Source organism: Dromiciops gliroides, chromosome 2 (assembly GCF_019393635.1).
Source record: "Dromiciops gliroides isolate mDroGli1 chromosome 2, mDroGli1.pri, whole genome shotgun sequence".
In the NCBI taxonomy this organism is placed as follows: Eukaryota; Metazoa; Chordata; class Mammalia; order Microbiotheria; family Microbiotheriidae; genus Dromiciops; species Dromiciops gliroides.
The window spans coordinates 77,132,396-77,150,883 of NC_057862.1; the positions used below are offsets into that span (position 1 = coordinate 77,132,396).

Consider the following 18,488-nt stretch of genomic DNA (forward strand, 5'->3'; position numbering starts at 1 on the left):
TGAACTACAGCAGGGCTAAGGTGATTGAGTCCAGAATCAATATGGTGAGCCCCAAGGGAACCAGTTCAGGTTGGAAAATAGAGCAAGCCAAAGCTCCCTGCAAATTTAAACTAGCTATAGAGGTTTTGTTATCCCCTCCCCAAGGACTCTGAATAAAACCTAAAATAAAATTACTTAAATTACCAGATGGCAGGGACCATGCAGCCAGCTCTGGATCTTATCTCTGTGCTTGCCCCACAACTAGACTATGCAAATGGCATCTTCCTTGATCTCACTGTCTTCAATTTCTCTCCCAGCTAATTTAAATTGCACGTTGTTACTAAATGATTTCGTTTACCTAAATTTGATCATTCCCCTTCATGAAATCCTGTATTATCTCTCTCATGCCTACAAGTCTTAACTTTTTAGACTGGTATCCAAAATCTAACCCAAACCAACCCTTTTCAATTTTATTTGCCAATGAACATAGCTCCAATAGGTTTTCTAGAAAACACTAAGTGGTACAGTGAGAAAAATGCTAGACTGGAGTTAGAGGAATCAGTTGAAATTCCTCATTTACCACTCAGTTCATCACCTATAAAATGAGGAAGCTGAACTAGATGACCTCAAGGGTCTCTTTCAGCTATAGATCTATGATCCTATGATCCAATCCATCTGCTTATATAAATCTTCTTGACCTTCAAAGCCAATTAAGCCCTACCTCCAACATGAAAGTTTCTTTCTACACCAAACCAATCTACATATTTTCTGACCTCCTCTTGTCCTTACTGCTCAAATACTGAAGTGGTTATTTTTTATTTATAATTATCTTTTTATTTATTTCTTTAGATAAATTATCAAACCTCTGAAGCATCTTTGTATCCCTTAGTGAAACAATGCTCATTATGTAAATAATAGGGGCTTAATAAGTTTTATTATTAAATCATTAAACCAATTTTAAAATCTATCATGCTTTCAAATACAACTGGGAAATTTTTTCTCCAAATATCCAGATCAACTTCTGATTTGGAGATAGCATACACTTCCTAATGACATCAGGAGTTTAAGTTTCACCTACCAAATAAATCATTACTCAATTTTTTGATGTAGTTGCCAAGTTCATCAGAAAAACACCCAAATAGAAAATTTCATGGTAGTGAAATGTTCAGTGCTGGTTTAATGAAATGTTACCAATTCATTGAAGTGTTAGTGGGAAAAGTACTAGAGGAGGTGCCAGAACAGTTGGGTTTGGGCTGTATCTCCACCTTTGCTAGAAAGTCAAAGTCTGAACCACATTGATTTATCTACAAAATGAGTTTAACAATATCTATTCTTCTTATATCATAGGACTACTACGTGGACCAAACTAGAACGTGTATGACTGAACTTAAAATTAATGAACAATACAAATGAAGGATCAATCCTTATCAATGAAAAATTACTTTTCACTTCACCCCCCTTTTACTAAAAATTTCCTAAAGCATATTAACCTGCTTTTCTGTTTTAGTATGAAGTGATGAGTACCAAATGTCTGGTAGATAATAAATCCTTTAAGAAAGTAGAGGGGGGGGGCGCAGCTAGGTGGCGCAGTGAATAGAGCACCGGCCCTGGATTCAGGAAGACCTGAGTTCAAATCTGACCTCAGACACTTGACACTAACTAGCTGTGTGACCCTGGGCAAGGAGGAGGAGGAGGAGGAGGAGGAGAAGAGGAAGAGAAGAAAGTAGAGGGGGTACAAATCATTGAAGGCTGGAGACCTCAAGAAAGGCTTTGAAGGGGCAGCTAGGTGGCACAGCAGATAGAGCACTGGCCCTGGAGTCAGGAGGACCTGAGTTCAAATCCAGCCTCAGACACTTGACACTTACTAGCTGTGTGACACTAGGCAATTGCCTCACAAAAAAAAAGAAAGAAAGAAAGAAAGAAAGAAAGAAAGAAAGAAAGAAAGAAAGAAAGAAAGAAAGAAAGAAAGAAAGAAAGAAAGAAAGAAAGAAAGAAAGAAAGAAAAAGAAAAAAAGAAAGGCTTTGAAGAGAATTTAAGCTGGTCCTTGTAGGCTTATCAGAAAGAGACAAAGCATTGAGCATTCCAAGCAAGGGAAACCCTTTACCCACTTCCCCAAGCAACTGTAAGGAACTAAGACTCCATAATGGAGAACAGAGTAGACTATTTTGGAAGAAAGGGAAAGTTCCCATAAACAGATAGTTAAAAAAAAAAGTTAGAAAGACTGGTAGGAATAAGATGGCAGAAGGCATTAAATGTCAGCATAATGTGTTTAGTCCCTATACTATATAGAAGAGCTCTGGAAGGGTTGGAGGCAGAGATGGACATTTATAAAATAAGCTATAGGTTAAAGTAACATGATAGTGGTGGACAGAATAGAACTGGATGAGAAGAGAGGGTAAAAGACAAACATACAGAGATAAGTTGCCAAATCAATATAGGCCCAGTTGAATAAGCTGAGAATGGACTCTGGTGTCAGAGAATCTGAGTTCAAACCTCACCTCTGATGCTTACTACCTCTGTTCAACTTTAGGTAAATCACCTAACCTCATAGATCTTAGTTTGCTCATCTATAAAATGCAGAGAATGTATTAGGTAGCCTTTAAGTTTCTTTCCAATTCTAGATCTATGATCCTGTAACTTATGAGGTCCATACTTTAAATAATATGGATTTGGACTAGAGTAGTAACTAGTAGGAAAAGAATGGAAGTACATGATGGAAAATCAAGATGATTTAGTAGCTAAGTAAATGTGGAATGAGAAGAAGGAACTATGAGGGTTTCTAACATCTCAAGACTGAGAGAATGATAATTGAAATAAAAGCACAAATATGTAACACCTCGTTATAATTAAATGCTACAAGCAATTAAAGTAGCAAGTTTCTAATTTCTAAAAACTGAAGCAAACTATATTCAACCTAAAGGCACTGTCTCAAATAATTTTGTGGAGGGCCACACAATATATACAAACGAATTACAAAACACTTTAGTATATCTACTATAATAATCAGTATTATGACCAGATCTCTAAATGAGGTCAATTAATCAATAAACATTAAGTGCCTACTATGTACCAGTCACTGTCCTAAGCATTGGAGATGTAGACAATCTCCTTTCCTCAAGGAACTCAGAAAATAAAGTGGGAGAAGCATATAATTTATATTTTACAATGGATATTCTATTCACTTTTGAGTACTTGGACAATATAAACATAAATTACTATTCTTTTTACAAAGAACACAATTATTTATCCTATAAATTGTATTATTTGGGCTAAGAATCTGTTTTTAAATAATTGTACAATTCGACTTTAAAATACATGACTATCTGCCTACTTGTCTATTTAGCTTCATTCACTCAGTCAACTTTATTTCTAAATAAATATCTAAATGAAGCAATGTTAGCTGGCACCTAAAATCATCAAAAAGAAAATAATGCACAAACTTTCTAACATAATGTTTGATAATACCGCCAGGGATACTGGGTTACATGTACATTTTACATATAATTATGGCTTGATCTTGCCTTTCCACAGTTAAAGAAGTATGGATTTTTAAAAGTATATCAGACATGAAGTTGCATAAGCTTCATAGTTACCTTTACTTTTTCCCTTCTTAAGCAACAGAATAGACAATTTTCATTAAAAGTCCAATCAGAAACACCTTCAGGTTCACAGTCTGTAAAATTATAGCAAAAGCAAATTACTTAAGTCATATAATTACTTATGGTAACAAAGAATATGCTTATGAGCAATTTCAAATAATTACTTACTAGGAAGGAAAATAATGCTTTGCCTTAAAGTGTTAAATTCCATATTAGCACTATATATCTCTATATTTGTGTGTGCATATAATTGCTTTATATAAAAGTATTTATGTCAAACATTCATGCTTCTAGCTTTAAAGGGGTGTGTTTTTGTGTATAATTTTTAACAAATATGAAACTGTGAACAAGAGGGATGGGGGAGGGGAGTGAAGAACAAATCACCAAGGTAACATACATTGTCTAGAGACTAGCGTTTCTGTTATTAACAAAGCAGAACAGAAACAAACAAACAAACAAAAGACTGAATACCTTTAAATAAACTGAGATCTTTTAATAATCCAGGTCCAAACAGCCCTTCGAGGATACTTTCAAACCCTAAGAACAAAGGGGAAAAATGTTAGTGTATCACCAAAAATGTGCAATGGTAGCTCTGTAGTAGCTACAATTAGCATTTATCTGTTGCTGGAAAAAAAGGACTTTGTCTCCTAGTACTGAAAGACCCCTGGGTCATTTGTGAAGAAATGCAAACAAAAGTATGACAAGCTTTAAGTCCAAAAGGATTTCCATACCTATACTAAACACCCCACACAAATTCAAAAGAAAAAATAAAGCTAGGCATTAGTAAAAACAACTTAAAAATATAAAAAGTTATTGCTGGTTCCATATACATATCAACACCTTCCCCAAAATGTCTTAACATTCCTTACACCTTACAGACTCAATTTCTTACAACCTACAAACTCAATTTCAAAGGATGTCTCTTTTCTGCTTGTTCACTATTGCTCTTCTGTCCTATTAAGCAATTCTGACCCAGTGGCTGAATTTAAGGATACTTTCTAAATTCTAAATTAGAATTAAATTTAAAATTTAGCAATTTCTTTAAATAAGAAGTACCTAGAATGAAAAATAATTTCCACATTTCTGAATAAAATAACTAAGATAATCATCCTTTCAGAAGACCACCCCTGCTTTCTCTTCATACAATGATCACCTCACAGTCAAAATCACTAACACACAATGCATGAGAAAAGACAGGTTCAGAATAAATCTTACCACAATTGAACAGATGATAATCAGGTGTTCAAAATCAAAACACCAACGATACCCAAGAGAAAATTAAACATTCCAAAACAGCAATATCCTAGTACTATCACATGGCCATGTCTAATGAGAAAGACCTTCCATTATTTGTGCTTTCTGTTAAATATATATATGCTGCTTATAAAAAATGGGGGGGGGGGGATGAAAGCCCATTTTCATATACTTACAGAAATTTATGTAGCACAATATACCAGAAAGGGTGATGGTTCAAAATATAGAATGTGCATTATTCACAAGGAAGGTACACAGGTAAAAGTTAATTCCAAAAAATATAATTACAATGATGGGATCTACACTTTCACATTTTCTGTGGCTCCTCCAGGTGAGTACAAGCAAAGAGCAATTCCTACCAGTCTTCTCAGACAGCCTTATTCTTTCTAAGCCTTTCCATAATCCCCCATAGGAGCAGCCTTCTATTTTTTGTACTACCTCAAGAAACTAAAGTCCCTCTTATTGTCCTTGTTCATTATTTAAATCTCATTCTAATCACATAATCAGGTCTTTTTTTCTGCCTTCTCTGCTCTCTTATTTCTATTCATTTGGTGACCTCCCCCCCCCCCCAATTTAGCAATGTACCTGACGCATTGATTAAAAATAAATACTTATTGACTGAAATACTCAATAATGAGCTTCATATTTCTTACATGCAGATCATCAGTGGAAACAAGCTTCAACCCACACGTGCTCACCTTTGCAAGGCCCTCTGAATTACTGGCAATTTTGATTCTTCTGCAATTTCCCATACACAGAGAATCGCAAAAATACTAATTTTAAAAACATGGATTTTTGTTGCCACTAGCAGTATGAGACCATGGAAACAAAGTAAAATATCCTGAATGCAATGTAGAACAATATTTTCCTACACAATTTTAGACTCAGCAATACAAATACTAGAGAAACAAGTACATGCTTTTTATCCACTTCAGTATGGATATTAGACCAATCTTTTTCATATTATTGTGGATTTCACTGAAATATCTTCTGTAGTCCTTTCCTTATCTCCTGAGCTGTTAGTGTGGCTGCTGACTTCATCTTTTTTTTTTTTAAGGCAATTGGGGTTAAGTGACTTGCCCAGGGTTACACAGCTAGTAAGTGTCAAGTGTCTGAGGTCGGATTTGAACTCAGGTCCTCCTGACTCCAGGGCCGGTGCTCTATCCACTGCACCATCTAGTTGCCCCTGCTGACTTCATCTTTAGCTGAAACTGTTCTCTCCAAAGTTAGTAAGGACCCTTTAATTGTAAAATTTAAGGATCTTTTTTTCTCAATACTCATCCTTCTTGACCTCTCTGCACTTTTTGACACTGCTAATCACATTCTTCTCTTTAATATTCTCATTTAAGTTTTCATGACACTTCTCTGCCCCATCCTCCTCACACCTATCTAACCACCACTCTTTCTCAATCTCACTCCAGCTCTCATCCCCTGAGTGAGAATATATCTCAAGACTCTGTCCTGGTACCTTTTCTTTTCTCCCTCTATCCTCCTATACTAGCTAATCTCAATACCTCCTCTATCATTTCAATTCTCTATGTAAATTTATGAACCCTAACCTTTCTATCAATCTCCAGTCTCTGACCTCTAACTGCCTACTAGACATCTTGAACCACAGATATCTTAAACTTAGTATGTCTAAAATTGAACTCATTTTTCATATTTTTATTGCTTAAATTTCATTTTATCTCACTCCTTCCCCCTCCCTCACCCACTGAGAAAGTAAGAAAAACGAAACCTGTTACAAATAATGTATATTCAAACAAAGTAAATGCCCTCATTTGTCATGTCCAAAAAACTAATATGCTTCAATCTGCACTCAGTTCTCTATCTGGAAACTGCCATGCATTATTGTATTGATCAGTTACTAAGTTAGCTATAATTTATTATCATTACAATATTGTTGTGATAGATAGATAGATAGATAGATAGATAGATAGATAGATAGATAGATAGATGGATGGATGGATGGATGGATGGATGGATGGATGGATGGATGGATGGATGGATGGATGGATGGATGGATGGATGGATGGATGGATGGATGGATGGATAGATAGATGATAGATAGATAGATAGATAGATAGATAGATAGATAGATAGATAGATAGATAGATAGATAGATAGAGATCCCCCCACCCTGGTTCTGCTCATTTCACTTTGTTCATACGTCTTCCCAGTTTTTTCTGAAAACATCCCCTTCCTATAGCCGAACAGCATTCTGTCATGTACACATAACTTGTTCAGGTATTACACAAAAACAGCTGCTATAAATATTTCTGTTCATATAAGTCCTTTTCCTCTTACTCTGATCTCTTTGGGGTATAGACCCAATAGTAGCATTGCTGGGTCAAAGAGCATGCAAATTTTTATAGCCTTTAGGCACAGCTCTAAATTGTTCTTCTGAATGGTTGGGTTAGTTCACAGCTCCACCAACAGTGCATCAGTGTAACTATTTTCCCAACAGTTCTCTAACATGTGTCATTTTCCTTTTCTGTTATCTCAGCCAATATGATGGGTTTGAGGTTGATACCTCAATTGTTTTATTTGTATTTTTCTCATCATTCATTAATGATGAAGAATATTTTTAATATGGTTATTGATAGCTTGAGTTTCTTGCTATGAAAAGTGCCTATTAATATCCTTTGATCATTTATCAACTGGGGAATGGTTCTTATTCTTCCAAATTAGAATCAACTCCCTAAATATCTTAGAAATGAGATCTCTGCAAAGATTCACCTCACCCCGTTTTCTGCTTTTCTTCTAATTTTGGTCATGAACTGATGTGACAGGAAATTTCTTCTATGTTCCTCTAATTTGCATATGATGTTTAAAGATTGTACTCATTTGCAACCTGTCTTGACATATAGTGAGCTGTTGATTTATACCTAGTTTCTGCCACATTGCTTTCCAATTTTCACATCAGTTTTTGTCAAATAATGAGTTCTTGTTCCAATATCTTGGATTTGGGGGGGTTGTTAAACACTATACTACTGTGCTAATTTGCTTCTTCATATTGTGTAACACTCTATTTAATATCTGGTACTAAAGGTTTTTTTAAGCAAATTACAGCTTTGTAGTAAACTTTGAGAGCTGGCTCATCCAAGCTCTCTTCTTTCCCACATTAAAAAAACAAACAACAATTTCCTTAATATTTGTTAACCTTTTAGTCTTCCAGATGAATTGTTATTTTCCCCCCAGCTCTATAAAGTTCTTGGGTAGTTTGATTGGTATGGAAATTAGTTAGTAAATAGGTACTTTTGTTATTTTATTCTATTTACTCAGCCTATTCATGAGAAATTAAAATTTCACCATGTAGACCCTGTATTTGAATAAAGTATTTTGTAATTATGGTCATATAGTTCCTGTATGCCTTAGAAAGTAGACTCCCAAACACTTTGTATTAACTGTAGTTATTTTAAACAGAATTTCACTATTTCTTCCTACTGGATTTTGTTGATAGTATCTAGAAATACTGGCATGTTATGTAGATTTATTTTACATCCTACAACTTTGCTGAATTAGTTTTTTAGCTGATTCTCTAGGGTTCGCTAAGTAAGTAAATCATTACATTCCTTACAAAAGATCATTCTGTTGCTTTCTTTTTCATCTATGCTTATTCCTTCAATTTCTTTTTCATGTCACTACTATATTTAACAGTACTGAATAGTAATGACAATAATGTCCATCCTTTGTTTTATCACTGACCTTACTGGAAAGGCCTCTTTGCAGATAATGTTGGCTCTTACTTTTAGACAGATACTACTTATTTTAAGGAAAGCTCCATTTATTTCTATTCTTCCTTGTTATTTTTAACAGGAATGGGTGCTGCCACTCAACAATTTATAAGCTTTTAGCAAAAACCTTTTCTTTATCTAGTGATATAATAAAATTATTTTTGTTTTTACATTATTGTTTATAATTTTCCTTATATTGAACCATCTTGAATTCCTAATTTAAATACAGCTTAATAATAGTGTATAATTTTTGTAATATGATGCTGTAATTTCCTTAATATTTGAATTAAAGTGTTTGCATCAATAATCATTAGGGATAGTTTTCTTCAGCTTTCTTTCTCTATTTTGACTCTCCCTGGTTTAAATATCAAGAACATTTGTATCATAGAAAGAATGACAGGCTCCCTTCTTTCCTGTTTAAAAAAAAAAAGTTTGTATAGTACTGTAATTGTTCTTCAAATATTTGGTAAAACTCACCTATATATCCACCTGGTCCTGAGGAATTTTTCTTTGGGAATTAATTTAAACCTTGTTCAATTTCTTCTTCTAAGATGAGGTAATTTAAGTATTCGATTTCCTGTTCTGTTCATCTGAATAATTTATATTTTTATAACTACCCATCCATTTCATTTAGGTTGTTAGTTTTATTTACATATAATGGGGGGGGGCGCGAGGCTAGGTGGAGCAGTGGATAAAGCACTGGCCCTGGATTCAGGAGGACCTGAGTTCAAATCCAGCCTCAGACACTTGACACTAGCTGTGTGACCCTGGGCAAGTCACTTAACCCTCATTACCCAGCCAAAAAACAAACAAAAAACCCAGAGACATATAATTGGGTAAAATAGATCCTAATAATTTCTATTTCTTCTTCACTGGCTGTGAATTCACCTTATTTATTTTTTGATGCCAGTAATTTGGTTTTCTCTTTTAAAATAATTGTAACTAATGGGCTGTCTATTTTATTGCCCCGCCCAAAAAAAACACACCCTCATTTAATGTTATTCAGTAATTCAACAGATGTTTTTGCTTTCAATTTTGTTCATCTTTTCTTTGATTTTTCAGGATTTCTATTTTGGTGTTTAATTGAAGTTTTTAATTTGTTGGTTTTCTAGCTTTAGAAAATTAAATGCCCAATTCACTGCTCTACTCTTTTCCCCCCTCTTGTTGATGACAGCATTTAGAGATGCAAGATTTCCATAAGTAGTGTTTTTACTTCATTCCTAAAATTTTGTCATGTTGCCACTGTATTTAATGAAATTGTTTCTATGATTTGTTCTTTGATTTACATTTTTTAGGATTAAGTTTAGTTTTCAATTAATTTTAAAACTTTGCCACAAAGGCTCTTTATTTAATGTAATTTTCATTGCATTATGCTATTTTGCATTTATTTTGTGAGGTTTTATATAAAACATGGCCAATTTTTATTAAGGTACCACATACAGCTGAGAAATAGGTTTGTTTGTTTGTTTTTAATTTCCATTCAATATTCTCCAGAGGTCTATCATCTTCTAAAATTCTATACAGGTCCCTTCTTTCTTTTTTCTGTTTTTGGTTAATTTATCTAGGTATGAGAGGAATAAATTGATAAATTACAGTTTTGCTATTTATACTTTATTCTTCCTTTCCTATAAGAATATAAATGTTGTATGACTAATATGGAAATGTTTTGCATGATTGTATATGTATAACCTATAATCAAATTGCTTGCTGATTCAAGGAGGGGGATGAGGAAGGAGGGAGAGAATTTTAAACTTAATGTTAAAGAAAATGAATGTTAAAAATTCTTTTTATATGTAATAGGAAAAACACAGCATTATTAAAAAATAAAGAATGTAGATTGCCATTTGGTACATATATATTTAGTATTAGGATTCATTCATTATTTATATTAACTTTTAGTAACGTCTATTTTTGTTGTTGTTTTGTCTAAGATCATGATTGCTATCCCTGCCTTTTTTTTATTTGAACCTTAGATTAATAGAATCTGTTCCATCCCTTCATTTTAACTTTGTGTGTATCTCCCAGTTTCAAGTGTGTTTCTTGTAAACATACTGTTGGATTATGGTTTTGAACCCATTCAACTAACCCATGTTATGGATGAGTTAATCCCTTTCACATTCAGTTATAATTGTTATTTTCCTCCATCCTATTCTCTTGTACATTTCTTTCTGTTTTATCTCTATCCTCTCCTTAAGAAGTTCTTTTGCTTCCAACTAATTCTTACTTTGATCTACCTGCCCTTTTATCTTTCCTTTCCTTCCTGTATCCTTGTTGGCTGAAATATATTCCTGTACCCAAATGTAGGTGTGTTATATATTATTCCCTCTTTTAACTAATTCAGATGAGAGGTTTTGAAGAGTGTTGCCCATGTACCCCCACTTACTTCTTGTCATATGGACTTCTACATGCACATTCCATTTATAGAATTTTGCCCATTCTTCTCTCTCCCTTCTCCCAGTGTATTTCTATTCCACACCCTTTCCATTCTTCTTTTAAGGTCATCAAAAACAAAATCACACTGAACCTCTGTAATTAGAATCCTATTACCCCTGATAGATTTCTGAGAGGTCACATGTATCATTTTCCCATATGAGAAAGTAAATACTTTAACCTTGCTTAGTTTCTTATGATTGGTAAGCTCATGTCTACCTTTAAATGTTTCTCTTAACATGAATATTATACTCAGCTCTGGTTTTTTTGGTTTTTGTTTTCAAATCAGAAATGCCTAGAAGTCCTCGACTTCATTTAAGGTTTATTTTCTTCCCCTATAGAATTATACTCACCTTTTCTGGTTAAGTTATTTTTGGTTGTAAACCTAGATAGTCTGCCTACTGGAATATCATATTACAAGCTCTCAGCAACTTTTTTTTTCTTTTTTCTTTGTTCTTTTTTAAAGTGAGGCAATTGGGGTTAAGTGACTCGCCCAGGGTCACACAGCTAGTAAGTGTTAAGTGTCTGAGGTCGGATTTGAACTCAGGTACTCCTGACTCCAGGGCCGGTGCTCTATCCACTGCGCCACCTAGCTGCCCCCTCTCAGCAACTTTGTAATGGCATCTACAAAATCATGTGTGATCTAGACTATTGCTCCTTGGTACTTGAATCCTTTCTTCCTGGCTGCTTGCAGTATTTTTAATTTGACGTAGAAGCTCTAGATTTTTGCTATTATGCTTCTAGTAGTTTTTATTTTGAAATTTCCTTCAGGAGGTAACTAGCAGATTTGTTCTATTTCCATTTTGTCCTTTGATTCTAAGAGATCTAGGCAGTTTCTTTCCCACCCCCAGCCCCCATGATTTCTTGAAATGATGTTTAGGCTCTATTTGGTCATGGCTTTCAGGTAATACAATGGTTCTTAAATCATCTCTTCTCACATCTCTTTCTAGGTCAGTTGTTTTGCCATTGAGATACCTCATATTTTCTTCTGTTTTTTCAGTCTTTTGATTTTGCTTTGGTCAATTCTGATTCAGTGAATTATTTTCTTGCATAAAGTGTTATACTTCTCTTCATCTACTATTCTCATTTGTTTTTCAAAATAATTTTTAGCTCTTCTTTAAACTGTTACTTTAACTCTACCAGAAATTCTGGTTGGACTTGTTATTTTTCTTTGAGGTTTTGCTTGTTGATGTTTTCAAACCATTCTCTTCTGGGTTTGTATTAAATTTCCCTGTCACCATAACAGCTCTTTATGGTAGGACTCTTGTTTTTGGTTTGCTCATTCTTGCAGCCTACTTCTTCATTTTGGACTTTATGTTAGTGCTGGGCACTGCATACTTCTAGGGGAAACTCTGGTCTGAACTTTTGTTTTCTTATATCTGTCTGATAATTTCACAGCTCAGTCAGTGTGGGCTGGAGGGCAGCAAACTTTCAGTGCTCCCAAAATGATGTCATTCAGGGCAAAGTCTTCTCATTATCCTCCTGCTCTGAGTTTTCCAAATTCCTGACCTGGGTTTGGGTCTGTTGGCTTGCCCCCACTTGGAAGGTTCAGAAGACTGACACTGTACCCAACTTCTATTAGCCCACTGGGAGGTTTTGGAGATTTCCCTTTTGTCTAGGACTTCTGCCCTGGTTATTTCACTGTAGAATTCCAGGCTGGACTAAAAGCTGGAAACACTCTGCTCCTGGGATTGGAGTCACACAGCTTTGGTTTGCTTCCAGAACTCATCTTTTGTCAGTATGCAGCTAAAGATTTATTAGCAACTTCTCCACTTGGACTACTCTTCTCCACAATAGTTCTGTAACCCAAAATTGGGTGGTGACAGCTGACAGATGGCATTCATTCATGCACTCTGCAATAGTCTGGAGATCCCCAACGATCTCTTTCTGCCTTGTTCTCAGTGTCAGTTCTTTCGGTTCTTGGGTGCTGGAATGTTTTCAAATGGTGTGTTGTGGACGAGACCCTGTCCTTAATATCTACAGACATCTTTGTCTCCCTAAGCTCCTGTGGGCTGGAAAAATTACTCACTGTGACTTGTTTTGGATTTCCCAAACAGGATTTGGTCTGGTACATTCCTTATATCTTCGTGGAAGAAGTCTGGTGAGAGCGTTAGGCTGTAATTCTTCCCACTACTCCAGTATCTTGACTACCTAAGAAGTCATCTCTACCCCATCCCCTTACCTCTTCCTAACTTTCCTATTAATGTCAAAGATATCACCATCTTTTCAGTGACCCAAGCGCTCAACCTAGAGGGTCATTCCTCACTCTCACCCCTCCATATCCAATCTGTTGCCAAGTCCTGTGGATTCTACCTTCATAACACCTCTCATATGCAATTCTTTCTCTCTTCTAACCCTACTGTCACCCTAGTGCAGGTCCCCTCACCTCACACCTGGACTATTACAGTACTCTTCTGGTTTGTTTGGCTTTCTCAAGTTCATCCTCCATTCAACTGTCAAATTTATCTGACCATGTCACTTCCTCCCCTATATGCGATAAATGTCAGGGGTTCCCTTTTTCTTCCAATATCAAACATAAAATTGTTTGTCTTTTCAAGTTCATCATAACCTGGTTCTCCTCCTACCACCACCACCACCACCACCACCACATAGTTAGCAATTCAGTGATAATGACCTCTCTGCTGGTACTCACTCCATCTACTTATTCCATGCATTATCACTGGCCTGGAATTCTCTTCCTCTTCATTTCCACATTCTGGCTTTCATCAAGGGTCAGCTAAAACCCTACTTTCTGTAAGAAGCCTTTCCTGATATCCCCTTTAATTCTAGTGTCTTCTCTCTGAGATTATCTACAATATATCCTGTATCTATCTTGTCTGTATATTATTGCTTAATTTCTCTCCTTTAAGACTGTCAGGTCCTTGAAGACAGGGACTTTTGGGGAGGGGGGCAGCAACTTTCTTAGACAAATATTCATTACTAATATAAATCCACTCTTGGGGGCAGGTAGGGGACACAGTGGATAAAGCACTGGCCCTGGATTTCAGGAGGACCCAAGTTCAAATCCAGCCTCAGACACTTGACACTTACTAGCTGTGTGGCCCTGGGCAAGTCACTTAACCCTCATTGCTGCCCGCCCCCCCCCCCGCCCCAGTCTATTCTTGCTCACTGTGTACTTCTCATTTGCTCTTTGTATGTTTTTCACTTTAATTCTTCACAAATTGTGCCACTGTTTTGTATTTAATAAATGCTTGTTGAACTGAATTAATGCAGCATGGGATCTTTTGTGACACTGCAAATGTCTTTGCTGAGAATACCTTCCTGTTTTACATCTTGATTGATGCCAATACTTAATGGATTACTGAACAATATATATATATATATATATATATGTAAAATTCTAACGCACACATGGAAGATATTATGTCTGTGGAGAGAGCCATCAAAACTGCACTTTTTTCTGAATCAAATGAATTTTTAATAATAACAATAGAAACAGAGGGACTTTAATACTTTCGACACCTCTCAGTCAACTGTGACAAAATCACTTATAAAAGCCTATCTGTTCTTTTTTTCATGTTTTTGCTAATGACACTTTCGATATGGCAATACAACCTTCTTTTGAAAGTTTTAGAGATAAAAAATACTAGGCACAGTAGTTTATATCTGTGTATTGAGAACATTTTGGGGGGGTTGAAGCAAAAGATCATTTTTTTCTACATTGAGAATCTTCCCCTATGAGTTATCTTGAAAACTGATTTCTGAGTACCTTTAAAACTGCTATCATTGCTAGAACATTTTTCTGTATATTTCTGGTCAAATACAGCCATTTTTCTCAACTTCATCTTCTTATAAGCCACTTCTTCACTTAGATGGTAGAATCCAAAACAGTTAATCCAATATTGTCTGTATAATATATACAAACCAATTTTAAGCCTAGTCAGTTATCAAACACATAGAAAAGGAAAACTGTAAACAGTCTACAGGTAAAACCAAAAGAATTATCCAATGGGAAAAGAAAATGTTACTCTTCTATATCCCCTTCCAAACCAAGGCTATCCAAAGTTTGACCATCTTTATCCCTGCTGTCCTATTCTTTAAGAAATAAATTGGTATAGTCCTTATGTATCTAATTTTGGTTCTACTGATTGATTTATTATCATCTCATAAAAATCTTTCCGAATTTCTTTTGTGTTTCTAATTTGTCATTTCATAGTATCAAACTATTCCATTATATTAATATATAACATATAGACATTTTTTTCATTGGTTGGACATATGGGCTGGCCTTGTTTTTGTTTTGCTAGTGCAAAGTGAATATGAATATTTCTGTGTGCCAGACAGGAATTTTTTTTTCATTTTTATGATTTTTTTGGAATAAAGTTCTAGCAAGAGAATTATTGCAATGAAAAGTATGATGAGTTTTCTAACTCTTATTGAATATTACTCTTCAAAGTGTTTGCCAGCCTCTGCAATCACACTGTGTTAGCATCTTGGGGGGAGGTGGGGAAGTGTACTGGCCTATATAGCCAGTGCAATGTTTCACTGTTTATAAAAACTCTACTTTCTGAATATTGATGTACAACTCAATAGAGTGTTAGACTTCAACAAAGGAAGACCTGCCTCAGACCCCTACTTAACACATTCAGTAGCCATGTGACCCTGGACAAGGCCACTTAACTAAGCTTGCTAAGCCTCAGTTTCTACAACTGTAAACTGAAGATAACAATAGTACCTACCACATAGGACTGTTGTTAGGATCAAATAAGATGATATATGTAAATCATTTTGTGAACATTCAAGAGCTGTATAAATGGTAAAAGAAAGCATTTGACTTTCTTCAGCTGTTTATATTGTAACATAGTAAGTAGGCAAAGGATAGTTGAATTTTTTTGTTACACTATCCAAGAGTAATTGCTCTTCAACTCTCCTTACTCTTTCCCTTCTAAAAATGAAAGTACTCATTAAAATAAAATATATAAAAAGATGCAGAAACTACGAGGAAGATATTAGTGAGAAATCTATGTATCATCTTTATATTTTGTCAAAGCCTTTAAAAAATACAGAAAGGTTAAACCCCTGGGTCTTGTAGACTTTGGATTGAATATGGATCAATCTGATGACAATCAACAAATATTTATTAAGCACTACTATGTGCCAGGTACTGTGCTAAGTTCTGAAGATACAAAAACAGACACTGTCCTGAAGGTACCTATATTAAAATATTGGAGAGAGGAGACAACATATAAATGGCTTGGTACACACAAAGTAGATGATAGGTAATCTGAGAAATAAAGGCATTAGTAGTGGAAACAGAACTGAAAAGGTCTCCTACAGAAGGTAGGATTTAAGCTGACTCAAAGGAAGCTAGGAAAACTAAGAGGTAGAGATAAGTGAATAGAGCATTCCAAGCATAGGAATGGTACAAATGTAGAACTGGTACAAATGGTACAGAGACAAAAGATAGAAAATTCAAGGAACATCAAGTAGGCCAGTGTAGCTGGATCACAGAATGTTTAGAGGATAAAGTCTATAAAGACTGTTAAAAGTAAAAAGGGGCCAGGTTCTGAAGAGCTTTAAAGGTTCTAGAACATCTTTTAAAAATAAATTTTATTAATGCCTTTTATTTTGCAACACTGGCATTTCCAGGTTTTATTACCCCACCATGATCTTTCCTTGTAACAACAAAAAGTTGGAAAGCAAGACATCTCACAACATTCACTTCTTTAAAAGTACATATTAAATTTAACACATTAACACCTATACTGCCCTGCCTGTGTGTGTCTGCATGAAATAATGGAAAAAGCATCCAGAGGACCTGAATTTATACCCTACCTCCTGTGCTGACCTTGGGCATGTCATTTAACTGCTCAGGGCCTCAGTTTCTTCATTTGTAAAATAAGAAGATTTGACTACATGGCTTCTGAGGTCCCTTTCAGCTTTAAAGCTATGATCCTATGAACTTTCTTCTTTACTCTTGTTTATTTTAAATGTTTCATTGATACATTCTCTTTTTAAACTATCATTACTCCTCCGCCACACTAACATTCTCCTCTTCCCAAATAAAGGCCTTCCTCTGTAAGTATAGTTATGCAAAACAAATTAATACAATAGCCAAGTATGAAAAACATATCTCATTCTGCACACCTCAGTAACACTGATTTTTAAGAAAATGCCATTTTTAAAGTTGTCTTTCTTATAATCTAATACGAAATCCTACATTTTCCCCACTATACCACACTGCCTCCACTTTTATGAGTTCACTATTTTAAAAACTGTCACCAGCAATATACAAGTTTCACATCTAATATAAAGTAAAAACTCCAACCAATATCTGAAGCTAGTAAGTGTGTAATATAAATGCCTAGATTATATTATGGGCAGGTACTTGCTCAAGAATAAATATTTGCTGATTCCTCTAGCCACTGGGGGCTAATATCCCCCAGCCAATTACTTTTATTTACTGTCTATTTTGTATATTCATATATGTGTACTTAATGCTTGCCCCAACAGAATACAAGCATTAAGTATGAATATGTGGGACTATTTCATTTTTGTCTCTGTACTTAGTACAGTGACTGGAACATAAGAATTTAATAAATGCTTATTAAAGGCTTGATGAAAACATGTTTACTGTTCTTTCATTTCAGAAACTATGGAATTACAAGTAATGTCCCAAAGTATGCACTAAGTATATGTCCTATGGACCCTTCAAACCCAACCAACATGTCCAAAAGTGAACTCAAAAGTGTCCTCTTTGAGGGCAGGGGCAATTTCATTTTTGTCTTTATATTCAATCATCTAGTGACCGGCATGCAGGAGGTACTAATAAATGCTTGTTTACTGATCAACTAAATAGAGAAGTTCTCTCCTTGCTCTAACATTCTATAATTCTATAGTTAAATAATGAAAGTAGGGATATCCTGGGGGATAGACAATAAAGAAATCAAAGAGAAAACAATGCAGAACATGAGAAAGAATAAAAAGGAATAAAAGAGTTAAGAACTGTATTAATTACATAGAAATAATCAGAAAAACCAAAGCTCAGAAAGTAGCAAGGGGGAAAAGGTCAAATTACCTGATTCAAAGGGGAAAAAAAAGAAAGAACTCATAATGATTATGAGCTAAAAGACTTAACGATAACTAACTTTTCTCAAAACAGCAAATGCATTAATTATGGCCCTCATGTTGGTCATACATGCAACAATACATTTAAATACTTATAAATTTTGTTGCTTGGATATTGTGCAATCATATTTTACTAGCCCTCTGTTCACTGATGTTAATATTAATAAAACTGAACAGCATTAAATATTGGATTTAGCAGTTGCATAGCAACAGTAGAACATTTTATGTGCTATGCTTGACATTAACAAAAGGCAAATAAGGAAAGAATGAATGTATTCAGAATTTATACTATGGACTTCACAGAACAGCCATGAAGCACAATAACAAAAAATCTATAAAGAACAAGAAACTGAATAGGACCACCATACATACAGGGATAAAAAATCTTTTCAAATGGGA

General features: G+C 35.0%; 1 protein-coding gene across 5 annotated transcripts in view; it reads right to left on the reverse strand.

The window, feature by feature from the left end:
* The window catches only part of LCOR (ligand dependent nuclear receptor corepressor), a 138,456-nt gene that overhangs the window by 61,565 nt on the left and 58,403 nt on the right, over positions 1-18,488 (reverse strand). For all 5 annotated transcript variants that reach the window (XM_043982997.1, XM_043982998.1, XM_043982996.1 and 2 more), the window contains exons 3-4: positions 4,051-4,116; positions 3,574-3,653 (exon numbers count right to left, since the gene is read on the reverse strand). Coding sequence is in view for 3 of the 5 variants with exons in the window: in XM_043982996.1 (XP_043838931.1) it covers positions 3,574-3,653; positions 4,051-4,116 (146 nt within the window). In the remaining 2 variants the exon portion in view is untranslated. The remainder of the gene's footprint in view (positions 1-3,573; positions 3,654-4,050; positions 4,117-18,488) is intronic.